Raw genomic sequence first — 19068 nt, 5'->3', positions numbered from 1 at the left:
TATCCAAAACATTTTTCACAAAGCCTTAAAAATATTATCTTTGTATGTTCCACTACATTCTTATTTGAGCTTTCGTCTCATCTGATTTGTCTGTCTCCTTGTCACTTTACGTCACTCATGTCTAAAGAATACAGTTACAAAATCTAATGAATAAAGTAACACAAAAGGCATAACCTAGCAACCGCTGATTTGGGATGCCATATATTTTTTCATGATAAATAAAACTTCCTCTTACTGGAGTTAGCAGAGCATTCTGCTGCTTATGATTGATAGTATCTGTTAGTGTCACTTGCTTACTTTCAAAAGCTTTCTGAAGAATAACAAAAGTACAGCAGAGGAATGAATTTTAAAAGTGTTTAGAAAGAGAAATTTAAATTATTTCACCGTGGACATCACATAAAATAAGGTGTGCTGGAAAGCATTCAGGAGAAGGCCACTGAAAACTAACTTAATATCATTAAAATGAACTTCACTTATAGACAAGCACAATCATACTGAGCCTGATCCACCCCTTTCCATGCGATAATGCACTATGGCTTTCTGCTGAATACAATTTGGCTGCATCTCTTTGCCTGTCTAATTTTGATGATGTCTGGCATTTTATCAAATTATGATAAGGCTACAACTTGATATTCAACTACCAATATTCTTAAACACAAGAATCAGCTGAGGAGACCCGCGCTCAGGGTAAATGGAGGAATTTTAAACCAAAGTGTAAATCAAGAACATTGATTTTGCAACCTGTTATTTCCTATAACCCAAATATTTTATTACACTTGATTTATTCAGACAGCACCAGTAATAACCCTGTACCTTCCCTTACCAGTAAAAACAGATTTTTGAGGGTGTGATGACAATGTTTTTCTTTCAAGTGTGTGCAAAAAAAAAAAAAGAAAAAAAAAAGAGTATTTTATGAAATTATGCTAATAGCACCAGGAACGGCTGGGACACTTGGTCAACCTTACTTGATACCAAAAGTCCGGTCATTAAAAATTGTAGTGATAATGAAACAGCAGAAAAGTTCAAGTGATGGAAAAGGAATTACCACACCTGGAAAATTTCGTCTTCCAATCGCAGGAATTTACTGGCAGTTTAGTAATAGTTACCTTTCTCTGCACCTTAACAGACATCAGTATCCACCCCAAGGGTGCCTTCACACTGTTCAGCAGGAGGTTCCTCCCAATGCAATTTCTCCCTCAATACATTGAATCAAATTTTAAAGGTAAAAGGTCATCGGAAGATACAAGTGTTCAGCTGCCAGTAGACTTCAGGTACCAGGACGGTGGGGATTGTCCAGGACTGGCGAGCAGAGGCACTTCAGCCATGCGGGGAAAGGCAGGAATTGGCTGCATGTCTCTCAGGGTAAAAGACTAATTATTGGAGCAATACTTTTCTAAACACTGTGAATTGGATCGCGGTATCTTTCTCTGCATGTAGCACGTCCTGCAAGAGTAAAACAGTCTAACATGATCTGTACCACTGATTGCTTAGATCTCCTCTTGAAATAAATCATAAGCATATTTCTGGGGGAAGAGATGCTGCAAGTGTGTAACTGGAGGGTAAGTTACCCACATTTCCAGTCTGCTTAGCCACAGCTCCACAGTGGGTGGTTATCGGTGTCCTGTGGGCTATCTGTGAGCATCGGGGTTAGCGTTAGCTAGGCATAATCCGAAGGGCTGATCCTAAACATCACTACCAGGAACTTTATGGGCCACCCAGTCTGTCCTTTCTTCAAGCTACTCCATGTTAACTGCTTGAACAATCAGATACATAACATAATTTACCTTTTTTTCCTTTATTCTTCTCAGCCTATGTGATATGAATTGACATGATTTCTGTGGGTAAATAGTGCAGACAGTGATGAGCAGCCTGTCCCTACATGCAGAAGCAGAGGTAGTTATGGTATCCATAGCTTCCAGGGTTCCCAGGCTGCCGAATCCCATTCTGGATAATGAATCTGCAGGGAATCTCATGACCAAAAAACAGTGGCTTATTGTCAAAGCAGACTATTTCAGCAGGGTCTTCACAGATGTTACAGACCATGTAAATACATGGCAGATTCCTAAAAATGACACTATTCCCTTGGGTACTAAAGTGAGATATTGGTGTATAATGCCAGCATCTAACTTCACGCCTCACAGGCAAAATGTCTCTTCCCGTGTCCTACTGAATCGTCTACATTACCCATTCCCCATTCATATTAAAAAATGGAATATCTTTATCCCTGTTTAATTTTACAGCAACAGCGGTCAGTTATCACTTATACTTATTTTTAGGAAGGATGTGAGACAAGAAGTGCCTAGAGGCATGGAAAATTGCATCACCTGCTGATGGGAGTGGTGGCTGAGTTGGAAATCCTTGGGCTGGCTGACAGTCTCCTTTTGTTTACTGGGAAATGTAGAAATCAAGAATTTTGCATACACTCTTGAGATCCTTTGGAGGAGTCACTTTTCTTCTCCCTAACATCCTTTCTTTTTTTGTTCTTACATGACATCAGGTATTTCTAAGAAACAAAAAATGTTCCTACAGGCCATAACTTTGACTTTTCATATCACCATTTTTATTCCTAGTGTTCATGTGAGAATGGAAAACAGAGATCCTTAGGGTCAAAGAATGGGCTTGAAGGCCGCTCATGAGAAACAGCTGTGTCTGTGGTGAGCTGAGCCGCCTCGCAGTCCTCCCCAACCAGAAAGTACCAGGAGAAACCCGATTTCTTTCAGCTTTTGTTGACTCTGCCTTATCTCCTTTCCACTGCAGGCTGTTCTTCCTTCCCTTGTGCTTTTGTGCTCCTGCACATTAGAATATTAGGTCAAACACCCTCACTAAAAATTGTGCTGTACAATTTTTCTGATTTTCATCTTTTGCTTGATTTTCTCCTCATCTACTGGAGACATCAGTGGTAAAGTAATTCTCCCCTCAAATGTTTGCCCTTTGATAATGCCAGAGTTTACTATAAACATCATGTCAAATGGGGCTTCCCCAGTTCTTTATAAATGTTTACTGCGTGCTCAAAGGTGCCAGGAAAACAAGGATCAGTTATTAACTTTGGAGTTATTAGCAATTTTTATTATTCCCGCACTCATTGTACGCCATGAATAATGTGTTACGGGGCCTAAGGGGTCTGCGTTATGGACGGTGAGGAAAGTGCCACATAATGGGTTAATACCGATCTGATCTTTTACTGGTACATGAATTGCCTGATTGTGTTGTCTACCGTAAGAGTGATGTTTTTGGTACTTGTGATGGAAGCAGAGGGAGGGATTATTTGCTGTTTGCTGTGGAAACCACTTGAAATTCGATCTGTAGGCTAATCTAATTATAGTGTGAATGGTAATCAGACTAGATGATGGGACCATCTTCTATAAACTTAAACCTGACTGTACCTTATGTTGTCTAATTTTATTTAGTTGCAATGACAGGGACAGTGTACTCTATTTTGCATAGCAGGTAATTGAGATTTTATATATGTATCTATATATATAGATAAACATACAGTATATTCTATATATGTCTGTATTTAAAATGCTATATTTATATATAGGTATATAAATTTATAATTTATATGTAAATATATTTTTATAATGTAGAATACATTATATAATTTTATATGCTTACACAGACATAAAATATATATAATACCTATTTTTAATATATATAAATAAACCAGTGGAAAAAATCGTTCACAAAAATGTAAATATTATTCTGCAAAATCTAATATAGACCTGAATTTCTCTCTTCCTACTATAAAATTGTTCTGTTTAATGGAAAGATCCATTATCTCTGGTATAAAATCCTGACTGCAAACTCCTGTAGGGCAGGTTGTAAAGCTGCACTATGTAATAAAGAGCCTTCACTCAGTTTGCTCTCTGCTAAGGGCCTAATGACACCAGTTTCAAATCAATGTTGTCATAGCATGTCTTCATGAGGCAGGAATTGTTACCAAGCTCTACCGGACCTCACCGCGCAGACTTCATCCTGGGAATCTATCAGATGCATTTCTGGCGTTGATAAATCAGCCGCACAGCTCAATTCCAGAACACACACCCCTGCTGAATGCTTTTCTCTGTGCTACCTTCTTTCACACCGAATTCATATGGAGTGGTGTCATCAGGCTCCAAGTAAAGAGGGAAGCAGGAAGAGGTCATAGATTAAATTTTAGATTAAATTTTACAAGAATAAGACCTGTATCAAAATTTTTTCAGTTGATGAGTATAGCTGTCTGTATAGTCATTTTCTGAATTTTAATATACTCTTCACTTATGGTAAGAAAAAATATTACAGGCCTCAACATATAAAGGGGATAGGACTTGTTAATGTAATTACTATTTCTACATATCAAGGCAAACAAGTAATCACATCTAGTGTCAAGCAAATCTGTTAAAAAAATGATGCATGTAAAAGAAAAAGCTGTTAGTTCACCTCGGAGTGTAAGGTGAAACGGCTACGCGGGGCTCGGGCAAGAGCCGGGCTGCCCGCAGGCTGGTGCCAGCCGCCAAGCACAGCATGTGTCAGAGCCGAAGCAGAGCCACTGCAGACGGGGGGACTGCGGGATCGGGGCACACAGGCAGGCACACAGCAGCTCCCAGTGCAGCATCACAGTCAAGGCAGACAGTACTTCCCTTGCATGAGTAAACAAGGGAATATCAGGTGGAACTAGAAGGGATGGATGACACCTGTACTTAGGACTCTCTGGGGACGACAGTGTTTAATTCCAACACGGAAAGTTCCAACCAGGTGTTGATGAATCACAGTTTTAGAGAAGATGCATAGTCATTATTTAAGGACTTGAAAAAACACATTATAGTGAAAGCCTCAAGAGTATAACCTGTTTTATTTAACAACAACAAAAAAAATAAAATTAAGGGTTATTTGAATAAAGCTTAGAATTATCTCTGTCTGGAACACAAATCATAATATAAAGCTTAGAAACTGTCAAACAAAATATAACGCCTGGAAAACGTAGAAGTAGAATAGGTAAATTCAGGCCAGGCAAAAATCTTCCTTTTATAACTGCAACTTTTTTAAGCGGAATTAAGCTTTAGAACAACCTACCAACATTTGTTCTGGATTTTTCACCGCTGGAAATGTTTAAGTCCCACCTGTGTTTTGTGTTATGTACAAGGTTATATGGAATAAATGAGCACAGTGGTCTCTTCTGATTTCTAATCTATTAAGAAAAACAATTAGATCCTGTTCCAAAGTTGATTTCAACCTTTAAAATCTACGTATCCTTCACAAATCAAAGGAAAAGACCACCATGGAAGTAAAATTAATGCAGGATTTTAAAATTTAAGTTAATTAAACATTTTAAAAGTGTGAATTGTTACATTGTATGTTCTCACAGGTGCAGATTTTTATATATTTAATTTTCTCAGGAGAGAGCACAAACCAAGTTTCTGAGAAGGAGAGATACTTCCCCATCCCATCGGGCTTGCAGCCTTGAGACTAATCATACATGACTGTGGTAGTGGCTGTTTTTCTTACGGCACTGAAATGTTTCCATTTCAAACTGAATATTGCATTGAGAGCCCCACAGCCCTGCGGAGCAGAGCAAGGGCTGTCTTGCTTCTCTTGGACGCCAGCTAAATAGACTGAATGAGGGGTTGTATTTAATCCATTTCAAACATCCAAATGAAATATGCTATTTGCTTTTTATACAGGCTAGGACATATTTCACTTAAAGATGAGTCTAATGGAAATAGCAAGTGATTTGTCATCAGCTTCAGTGGAACCCAGGATTATACTTACAGTACGTGTGGGAAGAGAGGCTTTTTGAAAAGAACATCCTGCAATCCCAATCACTTCATCACGTGAACATAACATACCTCCATATTATACACCTGATTGTTCTGAGGAAATTACACCTTAAAGGAAATTTGGCTTTTGCTCCTACTACTACTGTGGGAAGTCTTTCCCAGCATTTGAAATATTTTGTTTCCAAACTTGAGACTATTGCCTTCCATTGTAACAACTACTGCCATGGTGAAAAAATGTTTTGTGTTTGCTTTTACGGGTGGATATACATTATTTTCTTAAGATCGCCCAACACCACTGAGCTATGCATCAAGAATTTGTTTTACTAAGGTTTTTTTTTTTATCAGAACTGAAAGAGGAATTCTGGATAGCTGAATATTTAATTCTTCCTCATCACTCTCATCAGTCTTCAAATCACCACCAAAACGGTTAAGCCTTTTCTGCCTGTGAAACGACATGCCTCTGACCAATCAAACAAACTTCCACAGCGAACTTACCCAGTTTTTGCAAAAGTTGCCCAGTATCTCAACATGGAGCGGCTTAAGATTTCTTCAGCTTTGGTGTAATTCACTCTTCTTTCTAGGGGCAATCCGAACACAAACTCGATCTCGTAACCATGCATTACTCCCATCCACTCTGGCCAAGGGAGCTTTGAGGATCGATGTTCAAAGAAATAAAAGAATGTGTTGTGTCCTTGTTGTGCAAATTTTTTGGTGAATTCCATTACAGGACATATTATATTGTAGTCACCAACAACATCATCCATGGCATCACGGTAATGTTCTGGCTTTTGCTCATTTTCCCAGTCTGTGTACTGAAAAATGATAGATTCTATTGCAAGTTGGCTTGCTTCTGGGAAGCACAGAGTTAAAGCTGTTTCAAATGCTGTTTTATTGATCAAGCCATCACTATCCTTGCTGAAGCCAGGGACTCCATATGCTAGAAATGCTGATCCTTCATCTTTATTAACGCCGACTAAGATCTGTGTTTGTTTGAAAAGGCCATTCTCAATCAACCTTTCTGGCATGTCTGAGAGAAAATCACCATCCACAGTTGGACAAAAATACACTTGTAAAAGAGGATCATATGTTACAACAAAAATTTCATTCTCCAGTATATCCTTCGGGTCCTTGCCTTGGAGGCAGAGAATTAGCTCTGTCTCATTGCTGGTGGGACACTGGAGTTGTTTAGCCAAAGCCACTGTTCTGTTTCGAGCTTCAGATGCTGTTATAGCAGCCCAAGGGGCATTTGCAGATCCACTTTGCATGATGGCTCTTGTGAATAAAGGATGGCTTTTTGGAGAAAGGAGATGGTAGCTGACAGAAGCCGAGCCAGCGCTCTCTCCAAATATAGTCACACTTTTTGGATTGCCTCCAAAGGCTGCTATGTTCTCCTGGACCCACTGAAGTGCCAATCTTTGATCAAATAAACCTGCATTTCCAGGAGCTTCTTGGTTTCCAGGCAAAGCCAAAAATCCTAATGCCCCAGTCCTGTAGTTCATGGAAACTACAATGACTCTTTCTACCCTGGCCAGAAACTTGCCGTCATAAACCGGTAGGGAAGTCGACCCAGTCTCAAAGCCACCACCATATATCCACACCATGACAGTTGCGTTCTTGGGTTTTGGAGAAGGAATCCATACATTAAGGTATAAGCAGTCTTCATTCAGGTTAGTTTTTGGATTCCACATCTCTGATCCAGCAAATCCCGGGTAATTTGTATCTATAATCTGGTAACAAGAGTTTGCATGTTTTGTGGCATCCCAAACATCTGACCACTTCTCACGAGGTTCAGGTTTTTGAAATCTCAGCCTACCAATGGGTGGCTGTCCATAAGGTATTCCTAGGAAGGCTGTCACTGTTCCCCCCAGTACCTGCAGGTTTGTCCCTCTGACTCTGCCTTTCTTGGTTGTAATGACGTTATCTTCAGGCATTACCTTCTTGATGAACATATATAGGAGAAGAAGCCACATAAGAAATCCGGTATAGAGACTCGTACCTTTTGTCCAAACCATGATGCCTGAAACACAGGAAAAAAAGAATTCTGAACTAGTATTGCAATGTATTAGTGCCAAAACGGTTTATTTAAAGATGGTGCTGCTGCACAAATCTCAGCAGCCTTTAAGTTCCTGTTAGTTAGTTGTGTTGCAAAGATTATGTTCAGTATTTGGTACAGTGCTTCAGAAAAACTCTGTCCCTAAAAAACCATAAGACTGAAGAAACCAGAGCAGGGAAGGTAAAGACATATAAGCAGACTCTGACTACTTCAGTTAGCAGATGATTTAGCCACTTGCATTTCCACTGGCATGATGAAGGGGTCATTTTATGATCTCTGATGGAAAATACCATGCCTGGCTAGCCATTATTCTGTCAGAGGTTACTTTGGCAATTTGTATTCTCAAACCAATAAAGAATTATAACACTAGGCAGAGATCTTTCCACATGTAAACATGCACCCCATGAACACCAAAAAGGAGCTTGAAGCCAAGTTTTAATCCAAGGATTTCCAGGTCCACATAAGTTTTGAACTGGGGAAGCAGACACTCCAGAAGGCAGAGCTGCTCTGCAGGGAGATCTGGATAGGCTGGAGGAGTGGGCCAGCAAGAACCTTATGAAGTTCAACGGGGAGAAGTGTAAGGTCATGCACCTGGGAAAACATAATCCAAGAGTGCAGCACAGGCTGGGATCCACCTGGCTGGGGAGCAGCTCTGTCGAAAGGGACCTGGGGGTCCTGGTGGACAGGAAGCTCAACATGAGCGAACAGTGTGCTGCTGCGGCCAAGAAGGCCAACAGGGTGCTGACTTGCATCAACAAGGACATCACCAGCAGAGAGAAAGAAGTCATCATCCACTCTGCTCAGCACTTGTCAGGCCACCCCTGGAGTCCTGTGTCCAGTTCTGGTCCCCGCTCTACAAAAAGGATGTGGAAAGGCTGGAAGGGGTGCAGAGAAGGGCCACCAAGATGATCAGAGGACTGGGAAGCTGCCATACGAGGATAGGCTGGGAGAACTGGGTTTGTTCAGCCTTGAGAAAAGGAGGCTCAGAGGGGATCTCATCACCATGTACCAGTACTTAAGGGGTGGCTACAAAGAAGACGGAGGCTTCCTCTTTACAAGGAGTCCCATGGAGAGGACAAGGGGGGATGGACACAAGTTGCTCTTGGGGAGATTCCGACTGGACACCAGAGGGAAATTTTTCACAGTGAGGACAGTCACCATTGGAATAATCTCCCCAGGGAAGGGGTTGACTTGGCCATGTTGGACACCTTTAAGAGTCGTCTGGACAGGGTGCTGGGGCATCTTGTCTAGACTCTGCTCTTCCTAGAAAGGTTGGACTAGATGATCCCTGAGGTCCCTTCCAACCTGGGATTCTGTGATTCTGTGATATATGTTCATGTCACAGTAGATGCCTGGGCTGAAGCAAACCACTGAGATGGCATTGCTATAAACTCAAAACACTGGGTGATTTCATTGTCCTACTCATATGTCTTAAGATCTGAAGGTATATTAACAAGTAAAATACACGAAGAGCTCTGAACTGACTGTCAGTTCCTCAGCTCCCGTGGGCGACTGCGCACAGAGGTACACCAAGACCTAACCTAAATAAGACTTTTATTTCAAGACCTTTTTTTTCTAAAACAACTTAACCAAGTTTACAACGATCATAGTCATGACAAGTAGTCAAAATTCTGCTACTTAGAATGAACATTAAAATGGTAAAAACCCAAGGATTTTTTAACTACCTGGTTATTAAATGGCCTGATCTTTGCCTCCTGAGGACTCTTCAAAGTGATACTTAATATTATCTTAAGCTAAGGATATAGATGTTGATTATGTACCACATTTAAGCATACTAATAGTCCTATTTACCCCAACCTTTTCAAATGCTATAAAACCCCCAGTATCTTCTCCTTGAAAGTGAAAATTCAGAAAAAGGCCATTTGCATAAGCCCACTTCTATGGCTCACATATTCAAAAATGCTTGACAAAGCTTCTTTCTATTTTTTACTTCTTGTCCTGTTGTACATAGCGTACTCTGTCCTGCCACTTTAAACAGGCCATTCTTTGTTAATGAGAAGCACTTGTGTCCTTAAAAGGAATGAGGCTAATTTCTGCATAAATTACAGCTGTGGTCTAATGTGAGCTCCTCCTGCTTGTTTGCATATTCTTGGAAATCAACTAAGAAAGTGCAGGGGAGGGAAAGGAATATTTTGTGCAAAGAGATTCCTAACTTTGAGATAGCATCAAAGGACCAGGGAATAATCTTCAGAGACAATATTTTTAGCATTCATCTAAACAGATGGAAAATAGATAAATTTTAGAGAACATAAACATTTATGTGTGTGGATTGGTTTGTTTGGGGTTTTTTTTTTAAAAAAAGGTAAGGTGATGAATGGGGGTAACAGACTGCAGAGTTGGTCTTACACTCCACCTAGCCTTCAGCTTGACTTACAGAAACCTGCAAATGGTCCCACATATGCTAAACTTTAGAGATGTGAGTAGTCAGTCTGGTTGACAGACGTGGTCCAGCAACTCCGGATGAGTTTGGGTAAGAAGATGCTCACTCCGGCAGCCCATAGGACCCCACAGGAGGCTCACATCATTTAGTAGCATTTAGGTCCTCTCTCCATGTGCCAGGTTTTTTTGTTTGTTTGTTTTTAGTTTGTTTGGGTTTTTTTTCATTAATTCCTGTAATAAAATCTTTTAAGAGCTGAGTGAGAAAAGGTATGTGAAGAGTACCTTAGGGCTAAACTCTTTCACCTTATCTCACAGTCAACCAAGGCTGTGAGAAATGTTAATAATAGGCACCTAGCTGGGTACGTGTGCACCCAACGCACAGCACTGTGAGAGAGGTAATTTCTAGAAGTCTTTTGCTTCACTTACACTGCCGTTTTTCACACGCTTACTTCTAACATACCACCCAGGACAGAACCAGAACAACAAGCTGGAGATAAAAACATCTTTGTTATGAAGAAGTGAAAAATGACACTAAGAAAAGTAAAAGACGTGAAAGTTCCTAAAGCTTTTAATACCTAGATAGTAATTAAAATCAATTCCCCTCTACGCTTTCCTGTTAATTAAAAAGGAATGGGATGGGAAGAAAACAATGTAACATTGTAAAACAGAGGCATAACATTTGACCCTAAGAAGACGAGAATTTTATGAAGAAAAAAACTAACAAAAATTTCAGTTCTGCACCTTTTTAATTAGCTCTGCAAAAGAACAGGTGGCATTTTAAATGAAATGTTTTAAATAGATCAAGCTTGAAAAACACAGAAGTTTTGTACTACTGAATGAGAGGACTCATCTAGTCTCAAGCTACTCTGCTAATATTAACTATAGTGGCAAGTTACAGACGAAGATTATTACACCTTGGACTTACGGCAAATATTACTTTTAATAAGGTTTTTAATGCTGCATTAAAACAAACTCAACAACATAAAACACACTGAGCAAAATAAACATTACTTGATTATTACTGTGAGTGTAAAAGGGTCAGTAGATTGCTTTAGCTCATCAACCTTAACCAAGCAGAGATACAGAATGTATTTGCAGACTTTAAAAAGCTGCTTCTGTAGTAGTTTCTTCCAGCAAAAGTTAAACTCTACTTTTGTATTCTTATTCAGCAAGGGAACACAATTTATTTCAATAACTGTTTCCTTTTCTTGCAAATCTTCAGCCAGCCAAAAAAAATCTATGCACAAGATTATATTATCACTATTAAATAGAAAAAAAATAGTTGAATTAATAAGTGATTTCTAGCTCAGCTTAATTTACTTAGCCTTGGATCCCTTGAATAATACCAAGGTCTGATACACATGCCTGCTTACTCGTTCCATTTGCAGAGCAGAGTGAGTTTTCCCAAGAGAGCAACAAATGGGCAGAGCGTAACATTTTAAAAGATCCCAATCCCCGTGCAAATCAAGCTGAACTGTAAATTATCCTGGCAGACAGAGACGTGTAAATAGAGAATCACTTACCCCACTTCTATTACAAGAACTAGAAAGTTTTTAAGAGTCAGGATCTTTGAATACTTCAGGGAAAATGCAGTATGTCGCTGCTGCTTTAAGCCCGTGAATTGGACAGTACTGACATTTTAATCAACTGTTTCTGACACAAAGCTCGCGAGAGTTGGCAGCAGCAACTTGATCTGCAGGCAGCCGTTCCTTACTATCTGACATCTGCTCAAAGGCTAATGGTGTAGTTGTAGAAATGCTACAGAGAGAAACCTCTTTTGGAGAAAATCAGGCGTAAGCCTCTACAGGAAAGGGAAGAGGCAGTGATTTGTTCTTAGCACAGGGCAACAATTTTATAATCCAGAAAGATAAACAGAATTACAAGTATAATAAAATCCTGACTCTCTTTCCTTCATCTTGCTTAGAACATCGATCTCACCTGTACTTTTTTGCTGTTGTACGGCTCAGGATTAGCACAATTTTAAAGTACCTCACACTTTTCTTTTCACTGTAGGATAAGTAGTTATTTTTAAGCAACTGTGGCAGATAAGAAAGGCTGCTTCTCTGCACAGACATGTCAACAACTGGCAAGCATCAGTAGTATTACGTGACTCATGGCCATCTGTAGGATGCTGTAGAAATCTGCATTGTTCTCTTCTGATGTTAGGGTTAAAAATGGTACCCATATGGTGTCACATGCTGTTTTCTCTCTCTTCTTAGGCTTCAAATAGGAAATCACCCAGGCTGCTTAATATACCAAATATCCTCCTTTCCCTTGAATTTCTTAAGCATCTTTTCCACCAGAATTCAGCGCTGCGGGTGCAAAGCCAGTCTAAACCACAGGTCAGATCTGTCAGGGTCACGGCACAGCTGGGGACGTGTCCCATGATGCAGGGGTCCGCAGTGCTTGTCAGCAATAAAGCTGCGCCTGTAGGCCCCCAGCTGGGGCTGGGACCCTCTTTGCTGTGTGCTGTTGTGATGTTTACCGAGAGACTGTTTCAATTGCAAACATTTTGAGGTACAAATGAAGGCAGAATAGAGGAGTGGAGAAAATACATAAATTACATATACTCCTGTTACAAAATGTCTTGTCGAACCCACATCCCTGAGCCACCACATGAAACCACCTTGATGGTGGGGCTGCTGGGGCCCAGCAGCATCTGCTCACTAGCACTGCTCTGAAAAGGCAAAGTTTCCACGATTTAAGGTTTTCTTCTACCAAGCGCCTTTGCTTCCCCTGTTAGAGCTGAAGACAATTACTTTCCCTCTGTTTAATAATCAAACGACCGCTCTGTTTCAATTACACAAAAGCAATATTTGGCAATGCATAGCACAGGAATAAAGCAGAAATAAAAAGTTAAGTATGAAGTTTATAGACCTTAACGTGGAGACTACAAATGATTTTTAAAAGCTAGCATGTGAAATAGTGTTTTAATAGAGAAAAGCTCAAGAAAGCATGGCCATTTAGTTTCTCCCAGTAATTTTACAGTCTACCTTTCAGATCAGACATTTGAAAGGTACATTGCAGGGACCTGTCCACTGGAAAGAACACCTCCCAGCCTAAACCTAAACCAGGTTATAAATCCCTAAGCTCTTAGCATGGAAGTGTCCAATGTAGTTGCTAGCTGGGAATTCAGAATTCTTAGCTGAGATTGTTATCTCATAAATGTGAATAAAAATATTTAATAACAAAATAGGACTAATTTGGAATCAACTCTAGTGGCAGCTCTGGCTGATCAAAACTTTTCAAATACCGTTCCTGGAAGGAAACGTGAAGTTGTGTTCTTTAAATTAAGGCAGTTTTCAATGTTCTCGGATGTGTGCATTCACTGACTTTCTCTGATGCCTCTTCAACCCATTTGGAAACATGGCCAGGTGACACACATTTGCTTCTTTTCCTTGATATCAGAGGAATGAATCAGAAGCCCCAAATCTTGTTAGAGGCCACTTTTGAATAAAGCATTTCTGATGCTTATGACAAACCATTGTCTTCTCAACCCTCATCACTGCCTTCAGCAGTAGAGAAACAGCAGGAGACTCAAAATACTAAAAATGCTCTTTCTGACTTCATCTGTTTTCCAGCATTGGCTGTGTTGTCCTACATCTGCTGTCACCACCGCTCCCTTCCCCTCTCCTCGCCCCTCTCTGCTCCCCTTTACAGTGCCCAAGGCACCTGAAACAGCCTCCTGCGCTGAGGCAGACACAGTTACTACATGCAAAGTGTGGAGCATTTCTATGGACTCTGACAAGGTGACCCTGGGATAAGTGAATCAACTCTCTCAGGCTGTTTCTCGGGCAGTAGGAAGCATGGAGTTCAGCCTTGGGGTAGCCTGGATGTCTTCAGGGAAGGGGAGCATTAGGACAGACTGTTTACACTTCCTGACTATTATATTTTAGTCTAATGTTAGACTGTTATGCTGTACTTTTTGAGAAAACTAAGCCTTCTTCTATAATTTTTGCCTTTAATTAAAAAATTAACATATAAATTAAAGTTCCACAACTCTGTGCTGTGAGAGGAAACACGTATTTTAGTTATTACTTAGCTTACTAAAAATACCTGCACGAACATTAGAGATTAAATACACTTAATGCTTTTAGTAATTCTGTGTAGAGTGGTCATTTTCTCAGTTTTCCTTTGGGAGCTTGAAAGGGAAGGAGATACAAACCAGCAGATAGGATGCCATGTATATATATAAGACCTGTTCTACATACATACATAAATATATATATGTACATATACTGGTACTTCTAAATATCTCTATTCACCTATCTACCTATCTATAATACTGGGGGGTTTTGAGATCATGCAAATTTTTGTTTAAGGCAGGGTTCTTAAAAATCACCAGCAAAGATAAAAATGCCTTTTCATAATGTAACGTGTACATATGAAATAGATCTCATGCTGATGTAGGGTTTTTCATAGGAGAGATGTTCAAGTCTCTTAAGAAATGAAAGGAAAGGCCAGTGCTAGGTAAGATTGACATTTAGTAGTCTAAGAAGCTTAGAAAATTTAAACAATATGTATTACAGAAATATCAAAATTTTTTATACAATTTAGTTCATTATTAAACTGCCCTTCAGGGTATTACCTAAGCATATGCGGATGTTTACTCTTATGAATATCCTTAATTATGCACATTCTAGGTTATCTCCAGTACCTACTTAACAGAGCCGAGGAATCTATGAGCGACAAAACTGTTTGGAAAAAGATGTAACTCATGTATTTCTGGTGGAAAACGTGTGCCTCTCTCCCAAGGTGCCCTCTGAGCTTTCAAGGTCTATTTGCACATGAAGAGTCCCATTCACCAGATATGATGCTGCCCTTCCAAGACATCTACAGCCTCAGAAAGAGCACCTGGACTCCCATAAGGATAACTGGGCTGAAAAACTTTGTAAATGTCACTTCAAAGTAAAGGGTATCACATGTGTAGTGTGTGCATGAGTAAAGAAAATATTCACATGCTAATAGTATGCAAAAGTAGGAAACGTTCTTGGTTTTTTAATTGCTGAGAGGAAGATCAAAAGGTGAATTACAGCTAAACTATATGAAATGTCATTTGTATGAAAATGTGGAGAGGTTTTGTTTAAACTCTAGCCCTGGTAAGCTCCCCTGGGGGGGCTTGGCTGTCTCTGATCCCCGGCTGAGTTTTCGTGCTGAGCATCTGTGTGACCTTGGCTCAAACTGCTGAGAAAACTGCTACATTGTGAGAAAAAGCTGTGAGGAAAACAAGTAAGCTCAAGCTCTACAAGTTACGAAAGGTGAAATTGCAGGCAGGGGTAAGATTGCTGAGATGGGGACAGTTAGCAGCTCAAGGACTCAGAGGGAAAAACACCAAAGCTGCAAGCTGTGAAATCTTCAGGTAAAAACCACAGAAAACGGGGGCTCACCAGCACCAAGGAACTACTGATGCTCAGCTTTGGGGCTTGCATTCATGTTATTCTATTATGTATATTAGGAAATAAATCATTGCCTTTCTTTTTAAGTTGAGTATACCCTGCTTGCAGAGCATCTTTCCATGCCCAAATACAGGGACCCCGAAAAGCTACACCTGCCTCCTCTTTCTGTATTTCCCTTTCAAATCTCATACTTGGTACTGCACACAACACCTGTGTATACCCATGAATGTAAAACAGGGACACCCGAAATAAACCTGGAGAGAGCTTAAGTGTTGCTACAGGCGATTGTAGCTGGTGGTCAGACCCATCAGAAATTCTGTTGTTATTCTGGTTATCCAAAGAAGCTCCACTCCAGAGGAGTTTCCAGGACTAGCAGAAGTTCCCAACAATAGATCTGAAGAGTAATTTGATAATATTAGGAAAGGTGTCTTAGATACCTACCATGAAAATGGATACCAATTTATTAAGTATACAGAATCCACTAACACTCATATAAGCCATTAAACATTATTATATTTTCCTCTTATTGGTTCAGTTATGATCCGCTGTAGCTTTTTCCTTATTACTCTAATTATAGGTTGGTATAATTTCCTCTTTATTAGCACAATTTTGGTCTGCACTTTTATAAAAGTCTTGGAGAAATCAGACCCAATGAGAAAATATAGCCAGTTAAAAGATAAAGGTATTATTATTATTATTTCTTTTGAATGTTAATTTACTCTTAATTCCTTATGGTACACTTACATAACGCAGTATTTTGTCTCATATAGGGATCAGATTCAATAAAGAAAACAAAAAATTATTATTGTATACACAATATGTCTAGCATGACGCTATTACAGCCTGGCGTTCAGCTTGTAAGAAGACAGGCATAACTGGAGTGTCAGCAAAGAGCTGAAATTTTGTGTGATCATGATAAAGCTGATTAAATTATAAGTTAGGTTTCCTGCAGATGCCTGCTACAGATTCCTGCAGAAGATTAATTAATTGACAATATAACTGTTTTCCATTTCTGTTTCCTTTTTCTTCCCTATGGATAATAAAGCTCCAATTGTTTAAAATGATGTAAAGGTATCTGAATAACTGGGTTGGGTTTCTGGTAATCACGTACCGACAGCAGTGTGAAATTCACAGCGATAATATGTCCTCTCATACCCAAGCTCTGTGAATAACTAAGAAGTTTGATGGATAAATGAGCTCATTTGAATCTGTTAAGTAGAATTTGTATCTGGAAGGTGGGAACTCTTCCCAGTTCCCAATTCTCACTCTTTGTTTTAGGCCTTATCACAGATATGATCCTCCAGTTTCTGCATCCACAAGAGATACACACATCTCTAATGAAAAGTGCCGTAGAGGTGTTCAAAGATTTAGCTTAAGCCACTGCAGTTTTCAGATTTCAATTTAATCTGGCATGTTGAAAATAGGAATGAAAGAACCGAGCCTTACATGAGGATCTGCTGAGACCTGCGGGTGGGAAGCTACAGAGGAAGCAAGTTCAGCGTGCCTCAGTCCACTCTCCAATAAATGGGTCACAGCACCTGAATGGGTCACAGTGATGGATTTTAGTGGAAATAATTAGGTGTTTGTCATGAGATAAAGCTTCAGATCCACTAGTGCCCTGTTGTTGCCCGGTGTGGGTCTGAAGCCTGCAGGAGAGGAGGTCTCGGAGGTTACTGCAGCCCACAGGCAATGAAGTCAGCCGGGCTGCACCTTTCCAATAGCTTTGCTCAAGCAGGACGAAGGCAGCATTGATGTTAGTCAACATCAGGTCACATATTTTATTTTTCCTCTCTCTAACTCCATCAGGGCAAAACTGAAAAATCACTCCAGAGCCATTTTTCCTTTATTTTCTAAAATTCACAGCTGATTTGGTCTCTTTGTCTATGTGTTTCGTGAAAGAAATATAACTTTGGGAAAAACAGACAGCCCTGGAAGAGGTTGTACTTATTTTGTTACCACTGTGTCACCACACATGGAGGCACACACTGAACTCTGCCATAGGATCATGCCCAGAGACCATTACGCTTACGAAAGCTCAGGCACTGCTGAGCAGTGTTGTAGTCCCATCGGAGAAGCAAACTTCCCAGGCTGAGCGACTTTTTAACAGAAGGTCCCTTCGACCTGTGGATGTGCAAGTGTTGTGTAATCATGAAAATCTCATTATAAACATCTGTGTACATTTTTCAGGAAGATGCCGTGGTTGGTGAACATCGGGTAATTCATCACAGTGCCATCTGCTTGAAAAACACAGTTGTCAGAATGGGTGGCTTAGTGGTAAAGTACAGTAGAGTCCCCCAGGTCTTGCTACATGTCTATATATTAAGTACATAACATTAGCTTAAAGGTAATAAGATGTTCAAAATATGATGCTCAATATGGGTTTCAAGGATACGAGTCAAAATATTAAGGGCATTTTGATTCCAACAGTGTCCTTAAAACATTAATCATGTATAACTATTAGGAAACATTATTTTATAAAAAAGGTAGAAAAAAATCATTAGTAACCTTCATTAGTTTATTAGCAGTACATTCTGCTCATGATTATTCTACCCTGTGCAGATTCCTGATGGACTGACCCACCCAATAAACTTATCTGCTCTTCCTCTCATCTGTGTTTGCACCAAGGCAATCGTACAAGCCTGAAACAACACCCTCTATTCCCAGTCCCTTTTCCCCTATCATGTAGTAGCATTTTAACACTGAAAACAATCCGTAAGTATATTTTCCCTTAGCAGGGGTTGCAGCAGGTTGAAACGAGACGAAAACTTCAGTGCACTGATAGAGAACGTGGCACCATGGGCAGACCTTGCAGACCTCAGCTGGGGAGAAGAGGCATTTTTAGCTGTTGTGGGAACATTACAATTGTCCGCTCTTTCTCCCACTTTTGCCTGAAGGCAGGTTCAGTACATAATGCACAAAGACAGTCGGCAACCTGAAAGACTTTCTATTTAAGTTATCAGACCAGGGATAGTGGGAAATTAAAAGATGTGCCCAAGATCATAAGAAAGACTGAATTGCATTCAGACACCCAGAACTTTAAAACACCATCCTTCTTGGTTTGTTTTAAATCCCCCAGGTTTATAGCTGCAGTGTGGTAGGTTTTGTCTCAATATATTACTAAAAACCGAAGAAGTTTTTGATGGCAGTCTTGAATAAAAGCAGCATTTCCATCCAGTTTCCACAGTAAACAGAAGTCAGCCCTTGGGATTCAGAGGCTGTATTTTCTAAAAGTCACCACAGGCAATAATCAAAAGAAGTTACTGCAGAATACTCCTGGGCTCCTGAGCTGATAGACATACCATGGGGAAGGAAAGCCACTTCAGAGCAGCCTGCCCAGGAGCTGCCAGTGCCTCTCGCTGGAGCCACCGCCACAGCTGCGAATCTTTTGTGCACAATAATTAATCATAATAAACGTTGTAGTGAGGATTTGGTCTGGAAGTGAATTCGGAAGGCACAGATGGAA

At 40.1% G+C, this 19068-nt stretch overlaps 1 protein-coding gene across 3 annotated transcripts in view; it reads right to left on the bottom strand.

Annotated features, from left to right (window-relative positions):
• Nucleotides 1-19068, bottom strand: part of BCHE (butyrylcholinesterase) — a 59749-nt gene that overhangs the window by 26017 nt on the left and 14664 nt on the right. Inside the window, exons 1-3 of one of the 3 annotated variants that reach the window (XM_075098555.1) lie at nucleotides 11733-11879; nucleotides 6252-7773; nucleotides 3635-4112 (exon numbers count right to left, since the gene is read on the bottom strand). In XM_075098555.1, coding sequence (XP_074954656.1) covers nucleotides 4079-4112; nucleotides 6252-7768 — 1551 coding nt within the window. In that variant the 5' untranslated portion in view covers nucleotides 7769-7773; nucleotides 11733-11879 and the 3' untranslated portion in view covers nucleotides 3635-4078. Of the gene's footprint in view, nucleotides 1-3634; nucleotides 4113-6251; nucleotides 7774-11732; nucleotides 11880-19068 lie in introns of those variants that run through there. The other 2 variants (XM_075098553.1, XM_075098554.1) reach the window with 2 other exon arrangements.

This window comes from Phalacrocorax aristotelis, chromosome 7 (assembly GCF_949628215.1).
Source record: "Phalacrocorax aristotelis chromosome 7, bGulAri2.1, whole genome shotgun sequence".
Classification (NCBI taxonomy): domain Eukaryota; kingdom Metazoa; phylum Chordata; class Aves; order Suliformes; family Phalacrocoracidae; genus Phalacrocorax; species Phalacrocorax aristotelis.
The sequence above is the reverse complement of the archived record's forward strand: the minus strand, read 5'-3'. Positions and strand labels throughout refer to the sequence as shown.